The sequence below is a fragment of the Mucor mucedo genome (genome assembly GCF_025094135.1).
Source record: "Mucor mucedo strain NRRL 3635 chromosome Unknown EV154scaffold_186, whole genome shotgun sequence".
Taxonomy (NCBI): domain Eukaryota; kingdom Fungi; phylum Mucoromycota; class Mucoromycetes; order Mucorales; family Mucoraceae; genus Mucor; species Mucor mucedo.
Window position 1 is genome coordinate 65,472 of NW_026252470.1, and position 14,954 is coordinate 80,425.

Below are 14,954 nucleotides of genomic sequence, written 5' to 3' on the forward strand. Positions count from 1 at the left end.
AGGACCGAATGGAATTAGACGGAGTCAGCATTTATCTCTTTCATCATTGGACTATCTGAAACATAGAATTGATTTTTTTACCAACAATTCTTGATTTTTTGTAGCGATATATTACACTTATTTTCAATCGTTTTGTTACAGCAGTATGTAGAGCAAAGAAAAGTAGTGTCAAACATTATCATTATATGGATTTCTACAAGCACAAATAGGTGAATTTACCTTGGTGTTCCGATCATTCCGTGAATAGCCGACTTTGCTCAGGAACTTGGGGTACTTGACCTACTATAAATTAGCCCTTGACACAAGTCAGTCTCTTAAGCCTGATATTATTATGAATCACAATAACAAGCACAACTTATGAACACTACACGTGGAATATCTTGACTCTCTTTCAGGTCGACTCATGTGAATCTTACGTATTTCTTGTGCAACGTACTTTATTGTTTGGAAATAAAATTCCGAGTGAACTTTAAAAAAGATTAGCCATGAGCTTCTTTTTCATCCTGTCATTTGCGTGCTTATTTGAGACAGTCTAAAAACTATTCTCAACGCTATTTCCTGGATTTTCGCTTCAGAATTATTCTCCATGATTACTATTTTAGAAATATTAGAGAATCTTGTAAACCCCTTGTGGCTCTATTTTGAGACTCACCTTCTAACCAGTCTCTGATTTCTGTCAATTCTCTTGTATAATCCTGAAACAAAAGTCTTTCTTGGTCCTTGTAACTCACGTTAATAATAGTATCAATTCCTAACAGTAAAGCCTTCTTTACACCAACAGAATCATGGCTTGTATATCTCATCGATGAAACAAATTCAAAGTATTCTTTGACAATTCTTCTTTTATCCGGCAAATTAGCTACATTGCAATGGAATTTTTTTTAGATTAGCCGCTTTTTTTTTCCATCTCTTTTTCTTTTCTTAATTTGGTATTTGCCTACTTGAACTATGTAAAATAATATTCAAAGTCATGATGAATCTTTCTGATAGAACCTTGTCATTCCCAATCCAAAATTTGATACGTCCCTGTGCTCCCTCCCACCAGCCAACCAACAGCGGGAAAAAAAATACGGGCCCGGCTAATCCAGATAAGCGGTTTTTCTTGACCACTTGATTCCTGTTCTTCTCAAGTTGTATTCTTTTTGATAAAAATAAAGTCGTACCTAGTGTCTGTGGTGCCTCGAGTTCTTTTCTAGTCTCTTCCACAATAGTCTAACCTGGGGGTTAGGGCGCCGGTTTAACCCTATTACGTGTAACTTACCTCAGGTGACCAGCCAGCTAATTCCCTTACTGCCAATGATAGTGCGCTCAATATCATTTGTTTCTGGCCCGATGATGTATTACGGTCGTATACTTGATCGATAATAAACCTATATATTTACTTTTTATAAATATTCCCATTATTTTTGTGTTCACTGTCTTACCCAGTTACTGCTTCGGGAACAGCTACCATTAGAGCAACCAAGGCATTTTGTTGTAAGCTTCTAAACTGATCAATTTCAAATGTTTCGGGAAACGAAATCAAATATCTAGCCAACTCTGTTGAATACTCGGCTATTTCTGTACAAGTTAATATATATATTTACATATGTACATAGTAGGTACTTACACAGCTCTGTTCCACTATTCATTTTTTGACGAATTAATTGTTCTGCCGCATTCAATCCAATCTCGAGTTTAAGCGCATCACTTTGATCTTGAAGATACCGAATTAAATCACGTATGAACCTGCATTTTTTTCGGAGGATCTTCAATATTTGTTTGTGTAGGTTTTAAATAAAACTTACGCAGGCTTCTTAGCCTTTGATTTCGATGCTTCTTGTTTTTTGAGACCTTCATCGTCCGATTCTTCCTCCATCTGATACGCCTGGAACTCATCATCGCTATCGTCGTCTGTAGGAGAAAAACGGTCAGGAAACAAATCGTATATTCACATGTTAAAGTACCTTCGTCGTCATCGGGACAATAAGTCGAATCGGGATCAAAGCCTTCATCTTCATCTACCTCTTCTTCAGTTTCTTGATGAGGAATGTCGATCTCTGGAGAGGGACCTTCATCTTCTGAATTGCCCGTATTAATTATTTACAAATACGTATACAGCCCCCAACTTCTTATATACCTTTAAATGCATCTGTAACATAAACAAGATCCCTTATTCTTTTTAATTCTTCGCTAGAATCTAAAAGACCAGTTTTCACGGGATTGTGCTTATCAATTTTAGACGTGATACCCTCGGCTACGATAGCACCCAATTGAGCAGTTGGTATATCCCCACTATTGAAATAAGTGTTGACACTAGGCAATATTTCTGCCATGATTTTACTGTCAAGAACAGCATTCGGTAGATAAGCAATGCAACATAATATAGCCATTGTAACATCTAAAGTGGATGTAAATAGTATGCTCGTTATGCTCACATCCATACCTTACATGTACGTTCCCTAAAGCTCGTATGCTTTACAAACGTCGGATCAGACCACGTTTCGATTAAGCGATGTGTATACTTCAAAATCAAGGCATCTGATTCAGGCGACAGTTTCGAATCCTTAACACCTTTTGTATGAATAGCTGTACAAATGGCAAGTCTAGCTAGCTGATCGTCGGCCCAACTTGCTTTTGTCAATCGTAATAATGCTGTATTTAAGAAATCATCCACACAGAGTGACTTCGATGCTTCGAGATCCTTAAACAATATCAAGGCGAGCTCCTTCGATGCACTATTCATACTTTGTTTTGTAAGTATTTCTACCTTGACATGCTGTAAAATTGGTCCTGTTAGTTGATCGAGCGAAAGCTCCAAAACCGATGACCAATAGTTAGGCGATTGCCTTGCAATGGGATAAATGGATTTGATTAAAATATCTTGTTTGAAGAATGAATTAAAACGTCCTCAAGAGTTTAGTTGTATTTGACTGATAACAATACCTCCATACCCTTGTCTTGTTACTTTTGATACAAATTCTTTGGCAAATAACACAGATTTTGAATCAAGATTTTCTGCTAGCCTTTCGCTGCAGCTTGCATAAAAATTTCTAAATAAAGACATGATGTCAAAAATCATGTTTTTTTTAAAAAAAAACAAAAAGAGCTCCCAAACTATATACCTATCAATATACCATTCGTGTTGGTCACCGAAAGAAACTTCATTGAGCTGAATACGAAAGACGTTAGCTAAATGTCCTGGAATTGAACATAGTAAAGTGCAAAGGAATGTGGCATCAATTTTCGAAGCATGGCGACAATATAATTTAAAAACTGAGCGATCCAAAGATAAATATTTCAAGCAAGAGGCATACATTTCCATCGTGTCAAGTGAGACCTGATCCTGTGTCGATAGACATTCAATGAGAATGGGTAAGCTCACCTTGGCCATGGCAAAGGCGACGCTCGAATCAGGACCCCAGGCTATGGTTGCCTCTAGTAGAGAACGGTGTGTAGAACTAGATAACGTAAAGGCCCAACGAGGTAGTATTTCTTTAAATATGTTCCATACATGACGCTTCCATACTATATGATTGACAAGAGACAGTTGTTCGGCTTTGGTAACTGTAGAATCGTTATTGTAATTAAGCCATTGCAAAGGTTCGGATATCGATTGAAGAACAATGTCTAATTGCGCATTCTCTGATTGAGCTTCTTGGTCAAGTTCAGACAGCTTTTCCTGAAGGTTTTTCATATTAGGGACAAAAAGAAGTGCATAGAAATACAACTGGTAAAAACAAGGTCACGTCAGATAAACATGATTTGGGACTCCACAGTTAAACAACTACATCTGGATCTGTAGTTTTCACTTTGAATAAAGAAGAGTTCATAGGCAATTATGGTAGTCTCAATAATGCGTATCTTTGAAGCATAATATTATAAAATCGTTGTTTTCTTATCTGAGTACATGAAATATGCTTTGTCATTCATCTTAAAGTCATGGGATAATATGGTTGGCTAGATCGATGTTGTCTGCTTTTCCTTTCGGTCTGTGATACATTTATCAGGGAACGGGTGAGGTACCGTGGTCTTTTCAAGCCTGCTAAATTTACACGAGAGAAATCCAATGTGCATTACTGTGGGAGATTTTTTTTTGGAGGCAGAAGACTTCAACTTTATAAGAAAAAATAAACATTAGGCTTTGCAATCTTACAAAAGGGCTTCATTTTGGATCTTTAACGTGTTTTCAGGCTTGTCTCATTTCCCAAATAGTTGTTCATTGTCCTTTAATGTCAAACTTTGAATGGCTCTTTACTCTCTTATTGACAATGGTTACTAAACTACACAAACTGCACAAAATAAGCACAGGGCACTTTTCTCTTAAAATGTTCCTGTGCCCCGGTGACAATTGTACGATGTGTCTGTGTTACAATAAGCGAGTGTCATCAAGATTTTATTTTGGTATAAAATATTAATGTTGAGCTGGGATTTTCATTATCTTTTTCTTTTTTCTACATTAACCTTTTTTTTTTTTTTTTTTTTTCTGAATGATAACTATTTTATCTTCCAAAGTTAAATTGCTTCATTTTCCAAGGACACATCTATCTCATGTCACTCATGCGATAGTAAAATCATGCTTTTTTCAAGACACAAAAGAGTAAAAAATAAAAAAAAAAGATTGATTGCAAAGGTTCCTGATTTATCATTGTTCTAGCCCTCGTTATTTCTTTTCTTTTACGGAGAATGCCTATGAAATATCAATTGTTGCCAGTAAAGAAGTAATCGATAATGACTTTATACCCACTTTGATCATGTCTCAGTGTACTGATATGAGGTCATCCAATGATATATATCGTGTCTTACAAGTGGATGATGAAGGCGGGCAAGGTGAATAAGGGTCAAATCAGAATATTACATTGATGCATTAACACATAATTAGGTTCTAGTGGTAAACGTATCTCAGACCTTTCTGGCCCACTGGCTGCAGGGAAGTTCTCAATTTTTTACATGTCAACCTATCAGACTGACTTTGTATTGGTAAAAAAGGAATAAATCAATCTCAACTGTATGTTACTAACCTTTTACAAGATCAAAGAAAGACGATTAAGACAAGCAGTTCAATTACTACAGCAACATGACTTTGCATTCGACCAAGATTCTGTGGATCAGTACTTGGGCGGCTCACCACCACTATCACCAGAGCATATGTTGCGTACAATTGAAAGCCAAACTTTAAATACAGTAGAAGAAGGCTTTGAAAGGTCGGTCTTACATGACGAATTACAGTGTGTGGGGTTGAATCCCCATTACCGTTCGGAATGGGCAATGACCGTTCTCAAGATCTTGTCTTACCCAGAGTTGATTTCTACCACTGATTTCAAGTAAAGTTTCATAGAATCAGAATTATCACATGTGACTCATAATTATTTTATCGTAGACAGGATGACACCAGATTCTTTTCATATACAGCATCAAGTGACGGTATCTCTCTTTTAGCAAATCAACGGATTTTGGATTTGTTTGAGCCAGATGCTATCTTTCAAGATGAAGGATCGCAAACTTATCGCGTAATTCAGGTCAATTTAGCTGGTTCTAATTTAGACCGTTGCGGTATTGTTTACTCTATCTCGCATCCATTGGCTGCAGAAGCTCATATCAATTTGCTTTACTTGAGTACCTTTAAGAGTGCTAATGTGTTGGTTTCTTCTGATGATCTGGGTAGAGCTGAGGAGATCCTTGCTGAAGACTTGGAGAATATCAAAGGCATGTTAGCCGAGATCGTTTTAGAGCCAATTCTTTAATGGTTACACACACGTCCCGCCCCCATCATATCTTATCTATCGCTTGTGCTACATCGCTTATTGAAAATCTTGGTTTTTAAACTTAGTTTGTACTGAACCAGAATGCTGTCCATTTATACCAATCGAAGTACAATAAAAATAAACTTTTTCCACTTTTTTGAAAGTGCTTTAGTGATATTAAAATTACTGTCACCTATTGAATTCATATCGCAGCTATAATGAACTTCATCATTCTCTTATTTAGATATTAATGAATTATTTGAAAAATGTGAAAAATTGAAACTTTTTATTCTAATAAGGTATGGTTTAAAACAAGGTAAACTTTTGTGTTCCTCTAATGTTCCTGCTGCTAGAACCAAAGTGCACGCTGAATTCCCCCTGTGGTACAACCCACTGGTGAGAATCTATACTGTAATAACTTAACTCTGACTTCTTGAATGTAAATGTCACAGTTTGCTCGACGCCTTTAGATAAGTAGACTTTTTCAAATCCGCGTAACAATTGGGGAGGTTCCTGTGCAATTTCAGGAAAAGTAATGTACACCTGAGGAATCTCGGCACCATCAAACATACCAGTGTTCTGAATCGTTACGGAGGCTTGTACTTCGACATCACCTTGAGATTCAAGATTGATTTGGTTTAAAGCAAAATTTTTGTATTCAAAGTTTGTGTAGGATAAGCCATAACCGAATTCGTACAAAGGCTTAATATTGTTTTTATCAAACCATCGGTATCCAATGTTAATTCCCTCAGAGTAAGTAAACTAGGATTAAGAGAGTGAGAAACTATGACATCTAACCAGTTATCTGTATATACTTACGCTCAAGCCATGATCAATCTTTGCAGGGTAGTCTTCATACTTGCTTGCAATTGTATAAGGTAGTCTTCCAGAAGGATTGACATCACCAAAAAGAATATCAGCCAAAGAGTTTCCAGATTCTTGACCAGGTAGACCAGGTAAAACAATAGCCTTTATGTTGGGATGGTTAGACCATGGCATAAGGACAGGCCCTACAGAATGAACAACCACAATAGTATTTTGATTCGCATCAGCAACAGCTTTAATCTATTAAGAATTTTGTTTAATAGGAGGGATAGGGCATAAAGTTTTGAGTATTTAATTACCAACGCATCACCATCGTGCCAAAGTTCTAAATTATTACGATCACCCACATGTCCTTCAACTGTGATAAACTCCTCCCCAGAATCAGAGTTGACGAATACAATAGCAACATTAGCTTGTGATGCTAATTCCGCAGCAATGTGAAAATCATTATCCCTTAGATGCTCGGTTATATCCATAGCATTTCCTGCTCTATTTCTGATACCATCGATAGGCTTTATTATAAGTTAGCAACGATGAGTTACACAGATTTACACAAGGTAACTTACGGTGATTAAATAAGGGTATCTGGCAGTACCAGACCCCCAGCCTTGAGCTAAAGAACCGGCGTTACAGCCATGATCTTCGCAATTGAGACCACTATTAAATGATTAAAGATGTCAGATGGTTTTGATTCTTGCTTTATGTGCGTACAACTTACTGTGGATTAGGTCCTGCATCGGATCCAATAACTGCTAACTTCTTAATTCCGCTAGTACGTAAAGGAAGGATATTGTCCTCATTTTTTAGCAAGACTGTTGAGGCAGCACCCATTTGTCGAATTAGATCCTTGTGGTCACCTTGGACATTAATATGTTGATCTAGATTGGGTCTAAAGCTATCGATATTTACAGCAGGAAAGCTCTAAAATACGAGAAGCATCAGCGAAAATGTTTATTTTGATAGCAAATGGTTTTTTATAGTAATTTACCTGATCTTGGCCGAGCTATTTTTGTAAACGATTTTTTTTTATTAGCACATTTTGATTTTTTACAATAGTTTTAGACAGTTACCTTGTACCAAGCAGCAACAATTCTCATTGCCATGTCTGTAACCCGATCCTCATTTACTTGGCCCGAACGAACAGCATTTGTTAAATTTCTACCAAAATAAGAATCACCAGAGTTAAATGAAATGTCACCTATAAAAAAACAAAAAATTAATCTCCTAAAAGTTTCAAAAAAAAAAGAAGGGGAGAGGGGGGTTGGGGAAATAGAGAGGAGGATTATTTAATTACCTGGCATAGTCATATCTAAACCATGATTTGCACTATCAACAGTTGAGTGCGTTGCAGACCAGTCACTTTGAACAAAGCCTTTAAAGCCCAATTGATCTTTGAGAAGTTTGTTTATAGCATAATCACTCTCGCAAGCATAAACGCCATTGATTTTGTTGTAAGCACACATTACAGATGCGACGCCTGCGTCTACAGCTTGTTTAAACGGCCATAAGTATACCTCTTGAACGGTTCTTTCATCGATATTTGCAGAGTGCTAAAAGAGAAAAAAAGTTAATGCGAGAACATAAAGACAGCTATCATTTTCTATTTTACCACTAGTCTGTTTGTTTCTTGCTCGTTACCAATAAGATGCTTTGCTACGGCCATCTACAATTTGTTTTTTTAAAAAATTAATGATGTATAAATGTATTTGGTTGGTCTGATTACTTACCACACCCTGACTTTGGATACCAATGATTGTTTCTGCAGATGCTACACCGACAAGAAAAGGGTCTTCACCAAATGCTTCCCAGTTTCTTCCTCCTTCTGGAGCCCTAAGCATATTCATGGAGGGGCCCAATTGAACATGAGCACCTTTTGCACGGAACTCTTGACCCATATACTCTCCTCTTTTACGGATTGCTTCACGATCGAAAGAAGCAGCTGCATTGATACCCGCCACACCCGAACTTACGCCATCCGTAAAGCGCATACCTAATGGAGAATCTTGAAGGCACAATTCAGGAAAGTCGGGCCCTGTTGTACGTCCACTATTACCAACACAAGGACCTGATTGCCAACCTACACCTGTAGTGATATTGACCTTTTGTTCCAAAGTCATTTGTCCGACTAAACTGCTTGCTTTAGCATACGATTCCTCCCAGCTGAGTATATTGATTTGTTGAGCTGCTTGGAAAATGGGCTCTTGAGCGAGCAGCTTTTTGGTGTATGAAAGGTCATCTTCAAAAGGTAAAGCAAACGACTGGCAAGCTAATGTTGTTATGACTATTGATGTAGTTAGAATAAAAGATTTCATGGGAAGAAAAAGATAATTGAGGAGAAAAGGGATAACAAAGGTTTAATTTTTAATTTATACAAGGCAGGGTAACAGATAAAAAAAAGTTGTTGTGGAGAAACTTACCCCGTATTTGCTTAATGACGTTCAATCAACAATGACCGAAAATAGAAGAGAAAATCACTCAGTTTTATTAGGTAAATACAGCTTGATTTTTGGTAACAAATAAATGTCATTCGGAAAAAGTGCGATTTACATAGATTAAATATTTTCAATGTTTGTATAAAAAGAGAAAAGGCGGGGAACAAACAATGTAATAACCTGTTTTTACCGTACAGAAAAATAATTTTACAAAGGAGGATCTAGCTACTGTTAAACATTAGCGTGAAAGTGGACGTCGTCCGCTACATAATCTTCCACAGTGTACAAAGTTAGCGTGAAAATGGACACTTCTTGCTAATGGAGGTTTCAATTCTTATCATTAGCTTATAACAGATACCATACCCACAAGACATTGATAGTTCTTCAAATAAATACTATATAACACAGGATAAAAAATCGATGCTTAAATTTGCACGCAATATAATATACATGTATAAAAGTATATTTATTCAGATGTTCACCGAACTCATAATATTGGCATTGTCGCATTAAAGCGTTTATGTGCTTGTCAGTATAGTTAAATGTGAAAAAAAGGGGGATTATTTTCTGTGATGGTATGGACACCTTACCCTCCGGTTCATTAGCAAAACATGCACACATCTGTTCTTTTATGACTTGATGCCTAACACAAAAAAACACTCGGTGTCTGTGCTGCAAAAATATATCGTGAAGATAGCAAAGGTCCTGTCTATAAATAAATTAAATCATCATTTATGTTCTGGCTCAAGATGGCAGGGTAAAACAGAACTCCTATCGGCTGCTTATCTATAAATATGAGAACGCAAATAGCGTTGAGCAAGACAATCAAGAATTTATATGTCGGTATATGAGTTAAGAATTTTAAAAGAGATGAAGTAAACGTTTTCTTTTAAGTTTGGGCAGGATGTATAACCATGTTGCTGGAATCGATCGTGATTATCGCATGACAATTTCTTGTTTTCAGGCAAATAATCAAAAAATTGAAAAAGGTCATATGTATTACTTGATGGGATTCATGTACGAGATTAATGGAGATGGAGTCGTAGAAGATTACTTAAAGGCCTTAGATTCATATACAAAAGCAGCTGAACATGGTTGTGTAGATGTGTATGTTAACATTGACTCTTGCCTTATAATGGTGAAAGTGTGATTACACCAAAGAATACGATTATTTTCAACAAGGGCGTCTATGATGGCAAATATGCACAGTCAGGGATATAAAGGTAAAGTTAATCTCAGTGAGGTTGTAATGGATCGTTATAGAAAAGCATTAGAAGGTGTCTATGATCTTGCTTAACTAAAATAGAACAATAATGAAGCAATTACCAATGAAGCGTGTGTTTCTAAATCGTCAGAATAGTCAAGACGTTTGTCTTACTGGCTTGAGCCCTATTTACTATATTTTTGGTGTTGATATTTCGAACTACATATTGAAAACGGGCACATCTACTTGTCATACTAGATATTGCTATGTAAGACACGTCCTTGATTTTGTATTTCACTGGTGTTGATCAAGGCAGTCTTGACTACGACAGTTTTTGTACATGCACTTTCCAAATAATGCCAAGTGTATCTTTTATCCCCATAGTCCAACTATTGCTCTCTTTTCATGTTCATACAGGTGCATATTGTCATATTTAGACTACCGACCCTTTACTCCCACTTCAGTAATACTTTATGATCACTGGATCCAGCTACCTTGATAGTACGAGAAGCATTTAAGATCATTTTGGGATGGATTTTCAAAAGACATAATCTACACGTACAGGAACACTAACGATCTGGTTTAAATATGGCAAATTGAATTTATTAAGATTTGCATCACAACAAGACAGAAGTTTTTCCTGCAGAACTACAATCACTGGGTTTATTAATATATGAAGCATGCATACGATATAATTATTTACTAATTTTCGTAATACGTATCCACTTCAATTGTATATTAGTGTGTATGAACCAACGTATTACATACAAAAAATAACGTTTACAAGTGATACAAAGTTTAATCCTGTAAATAGGCCATCACAGCTTTTTTTATGTGAATCGGTGAAATGTCGATGCTCGAGTTTCACCGATTTGCGCTTATTGTTTCCATTGGGCAGGGTGTTTAAATAAATAAATCCAACCAAGTTTTGCAATTATACTCTTGACGTTCTGTTTTCCCGCCTCTTCTTCCTTCTTTCCTCTTCACTAAAATGACTACTTACAAGGCTGAGAATTTCCCTGCACTCCAAAACGATCTTGTTCTTCGTGCCTCTCGTGGTAGGTTATATATGGGATCACTCATTAGTAGGACTATTAACTAAATCACAAATTAACATTAGGCGAGAAAATTGAACGCGCCCCTGTTTGGATTATGAGACAAGCCGGTCGTTATTTGCCTGGTAATGTATACAATAGCAAAGAAAGAGTGGAGATCATAGAACTTCCTTTCTGTGACAATGTATATATGCTGACAAACATGTATTAGAATTTCACGAGATTAGAAAGGATCATAGTTTTTTCGAAGTGTGTCGTACACCTGAACTTGCTTGCCAGCTCACTCTTCAACCTATCGATCGTTATGGCAAGCTCTTGGATGCTTCAATTATCTTTTCAGATATTCTCGTTATTCCCCAAGCTATGGGTCTTGAAGTGCTTATGGTTCCTGGTAAAGGACCTGTGTTCCCTGCTCCTTTAGAGACACCTGCCGATTTCTCTCGTTTGACTGAAAATGTAGACGTCGAAAAGGAATTAGGTTATGTTTACCAAGCCATTACTTTAACCCGTCATAGACTTGAAGGACGTGTGCCTTTGTATGGTTTTATTGGAGCTCCTTGGACTTTAATGGCTTATATGATTGAAGGTGGTGGAAGTAAGACTTTGCATAAGGCCAAGGGCTGGTTATGGAAGTATCCCAAGGAATCTCATGCTTTATTACAGCGTATTACTGATATTGCCATTGAATTCTTGGTGGGTCAAGTAAAGGCTGGTGCCCAGGTAAAAAAAAAATGTTTGAACTCCCCCCCTGGCGGAATAAAATTAACGTGTTACCTAATAGATGCTTCAAGTCTTTGAATCATGGGGTGGTGAACTTTCACCCGATGCCTTTAAGGAATTCTCTCTTCCTTATATCAGACAAATCTCTAACAAGGTTAAAGGGCGTTTGACAAGCGAAGGTTTGGATCTCGTTCCTATGACCATTTTTGCTAAGGGTTCTTGGTACGCTCTCGAAGATTTATCCGAATCAAACTATGAGGTTGTTTCTCTTGATTGGACTATTGACCCTGCATATGCTCGCAAAATGACCAATGATAAGGTCGCTCTCCAAGGTAACATGGATCCTACCGTTCTTTACGGCGGCGAAGATGCTATTCGTACTATTGCTACCAAGATGGTACACGCTTTTGGTAAGGATTCAAAGCACATCGTCAACTTGGGTCACGGTATTTTACCCACTGTTGATCCTGAGGCTTTGAAAGTTTATCTTGAAACCGTTCAAAAGGTTTCTGCTGAAATTAGAAAGTAAAAGTAAGGAAAAAACAAAATGTAATATAGTCCAGTCGTCATTTTTTTTTATTATTTAAAATAAATCATACAAATCAGAAAGGGTAGGGTTATGTGTGGGGAGATGTAAATAGTCTATGGAGTTGTATAAATTAGTAAATTATGTAGAAATAATATTCGCAAGGATATATCATGCAAGTTTTTTTTTTTTTTTTTTATGAAAGATTAGTAACCACTTTTGATTCTTAATGCTTCACCCTTGAGCTTAAGGATGACTAATAAGATACAGGCAATCACACTCAATGCGGCCAAAAAGACACAGGTGTATCCAGGTCCAATAGCTGCAACCATAGGATTGGCAGCAAGGGTCAAAGCACAAGCCAAGATCATACGAACCAAGTTAGCAGCGGCAGTGGCAGAAGCTCCTTGACCAGGGATAGCATCAACAAGATAAGCAGACGTAGATGTCATTACTTGATTCATACCAAATGTTTGAATACCAAATGCAACGATAGGAGCCCAGACAGTAAGTCCACGTTCAATTGACCAACCGAAAAGCAAAATACCAAAAGGGATGACAATGAAACAACAAGGCCAGAGATTAGCTGTCAAACGATCTTCAACAACCGCTCTACCGCCACGAAGTCTACGGGATCGCATTAAGAGACGATCTGAGAGCATACCACCAACAAAAGAACCGAAAAGGTTACCGACGCCAGCACCAAGATAACTCAAACCTAAAATTTAAGAATTAATATGGTGTACAGAAAATATCCGCGAAATAATTTACCTGTTTGCCATGAGTTAAATCCATAATGGGATTCATATAAGTCGGGAATGATAGTTTCAACAGCGAACATACAGCCAAATGCGATACCCGAAATGACAGCTGATAAAAGGATAAATGGATGTTTTAACAAAATGAAAGCACCAAATGGGTTCACTGGTTTTCTAACAGGGGCGACAAAAGTCTTTTCCTCGTTCTGTGTAACCGTCCCATCTTTTCCGTTTTCATCAATTTGAGGTTGCTCATCAAGAGTATCGCTGATTGAAGATGTGCTGGTAGGTAATACCATATCGTATTTCTGATTATCACGGTAAGTTTCGGGGAAGAATAAGAAAAGACAGGTGAAGATAAACAATGCAAAAGCGAAACAGAACCAAAATGTAGCACGCCACGAAAGAGCACTCATAATCAGGAAACCACCAATGATAGGACCTAACAATGGGCCAAAAAAGACACCAAAAAAGAACTTACCAAAAGCTGCACCTCTTTGTTCGATAGCGTAACAATCCTATTAAAAGAAATTGCGTGAGAAACAAATAGATACTATTAAAACGTTTTTTATGCACACTTACAGCAATAATGCCTATTCCAGATCAAAAAAGGTAAATTTGTGAGTAACCGAGGTTCAAGAAAAATCAAATTTTTATTTTATTACCTGCACCAACAGATTGTCCACAAGAAGCACCAAGAGATTGAACACAACGGAGTACAACAAGACCCCAGATATTGTTGATGAAGGCTGATCCAAGAGATGCTGCTGCAAAAATAAGCATAGAAGCCATGAGCAAAATACGACGAACTCGATAAAAATCAGAAAGTGATGCCCAAAAAACAGGAGCAATACCCATCGCTAAAACAAACAAAGCTGCTGTCAATGTTGTTGCAATAGCAGGTGCATGTAAATCAGCAGTAATATAAGGCAATCCTAAAATTATCGTTAAAACTGACTGTTGTTTTCGTTGTATTGGTTGGAAACTTTACCTGGAAAATAAATTGTACTAGAAAATCCTGCTGTACTCGCACAAAGACCCAAACATATCAATATAATGGCCTTGGATCCTGTTTTCAACAATCTTGGATCAGATAAGACAGGAGGACGGGGTAATAATCGAGATTTCAACATTGTTTTCCATGCTTTTTCTTCTGCCATTTTCTTATTAAAAAAAGTATCTATTAAGAAAAAAAGAAAAGAAGTAAAAGGCTCGAGCCATATTTATGCTCATTTTTTTTTCCAGGCCCAGTGTCACACTTTTATTTTATTTTGTCCGGTTTCTCCCCGCCTTTTGAAATTCCGTGGTGCCGCGCCCCTCATGTTTTTTATTATTATTTGAATAACATAATATTCGTTAATTTTTGTAAATAGTTTTGTATCCCTAGTGATGGTTCGGCTTCTATTCAATGGTTTATATTTATATTTGGAACCAAAACAACAATAACTGCGATGCTAAATACTGTGAAAATAGACAGCCATTGTGATTTTTTATTATCAGATCTACAAAATAGTTAAATTAAACATTATGATCTACCTAACGGACAGCGTCGTGTCACATCTATGAAAAATTACTAACCGGCAATCCGCGCAATGTTTGGTATAAAAAATCTACAATTGCAATGAAGAAGTTGGCCAAATGCACAGTTTGTAGGCTGTTTATTAAGGACAATTGCAGGCACTCACGGTTAATTTAATTGCATTGACCTTAA

General features: G+C 37.0%; 6 protein-coding genes across 6 annotated transcripts; 3 read left to right on the plus strand and 3 right to left on the minus strand.

Moving 5' to 3' along the window:
- Positions 1 to 161: 161 nt before the first annotated feature.
- EV154DRAFT_103628 (telomere length regulation protein-domain-containing protein) lies at positions 162 to 3,943 on the minus strand. The gene is made up of 12 exons (XM_051593866.1): positions 3,105 to 3,943; positions 2,926 to 3,032; positions 2,431 to 2,862; positions 2,120 to 2,380; positions 1,947 to 2,060; positions 1,788 to 1,893; positions 1,610 to 1,728; positions 1,425 to 1,554; positions 1,262 to 1,370; positions 942 to 1,212; positions 653 to 859; positions 162 to 593 (listed from the first exon to the last, which is right to left on the minus strand). Exons 1-12 carry the CDS (start codon positions 3,674 to 3,676, stop codon positions 499 to 501), a joined length of 2,523 nt encoding a protein of 840 aa, XP_051451463.1. The 5' UTR covers positions 3,677 to 3,943; the 3' UTR covers positions 162 to 498.
- A 502-nt stretch (positions 3,944 to 4,445) lies between these two features.
- EV154DRAFT_528907 (uncharacterized protein) lies at positions 4,446 to 5,878 on the plus strand. The gene is made up of 5 exons (XM_051603622.1): positions 4,446 to 4,579; positions 4,637 to 4,809; positions 4,862 to 4,959; positions 5,011 to 5,303; positions 5,360 to 5,878. The coding sequence occupies exons 1-5, from the start codon at positions 4,470 to 4,472 to the stop codon at positions 5,721 to 5,723; spliced, it is 1,038 nt and encodes a 345-aa protein (XP_051451464.1). The 5' UTR covers positions 4,446 to 4,469; the 3' UTR covers positions 5,724 to 5,878.
- Positions 5,879 to 6,029: 151 nt separating this feature from the next.
- Positions 6,030 to 8,665, minus strand: EV154DRAFT_540652 (glycoside hydrolase superfamily; the record flags this gene model as incomplete). The annotated part of the gene is made up of 8 exons (XM_051604432.1): positions 6,030 to 6,485; positions 6,543 to 6,788; positions 6,848 to 7,060; positions 7,115 to 7,205; positions 7,267 to 7,469; positions 7,619 to 7,746; positions 7,843 to 8,098; positions 8,276 to 8,665. The coding sequence occupies 8 exons, from the start codon at positions 8,663 to 8,665 to the stop codon at positions 6,030 to 6,032; spliced, it is 1,983 nt and encodes a 660-aa protein (XP_051451465.1).
- Positions 8,666 to 9,884: 1,219 nt separating this feature from the next.
- Positions 9,885 to 10,277, plus strand: EV154DRAFT_570397 (uncharacterized protein; the record flags this gene model as incomplete). Its single annotated transcript, XM_051606196.1, has 2 exons — positions 9,885 to 10,087; positions 10,163 to 10,277. 2 exons carry the CDS (start codon positions 9,885 to 9,887, stop codon positions 10,275 to 10,277), a joined length of 318 nt encoding a protein of 105 aa, XP_051451466.1.
- A 600-nt stretch (positions 10,278 to 10,877) lies between these two features.
- EV154DRAFT_528910 (uroporphyrinogen decarboxylase) lies at positions 10,878 to 12,558 on the plus strand. Its single transcript, XM_051603623.1, has 4 exons — positions 10,878 to 11,242; positions 11,305 to 11,364; positions 11,451 to 11,959; positions 12,021 to 12,558. Exons 1-4 carry the CDS (start codon positions 11,176 to 11,178, stop codon positions 12,486 to 12,488), a joined length of 1,104 nt encoding a protein of 367 aa, XP_051451467.1. The 5' UTR covers positions 10,878 to 11,175; the 3' UTR covers positions 12,489 to 12,558.
- A 133-nt stretch (positions 12,559 to 12,691) lies between these two features.
- Positions 12,692 to 14,376, minus strand: EV154DRAFT_431210 (major facilitator superfamily domain-containing protein; the record flags this gene model as incomplete). The annotated part of the gene is made up of 5 exons (XM_051596592.1): positions 12,692 to 13,203; positions 13,257 to 13,761; positions 13,820 to 13,836; positions 13,909 to 14,178; positions 14,235 to 14,376. 5 exons carry the CDS (start codon positions 14,374 to 14,376, stop codon positions 12,692 to 12,694), a joined length of 1,446 nt encoding a protein of 481 aa, XP_051451468.1.
- Positions 14,377 to 14,954: the final 578 nt, after the last annotated feature.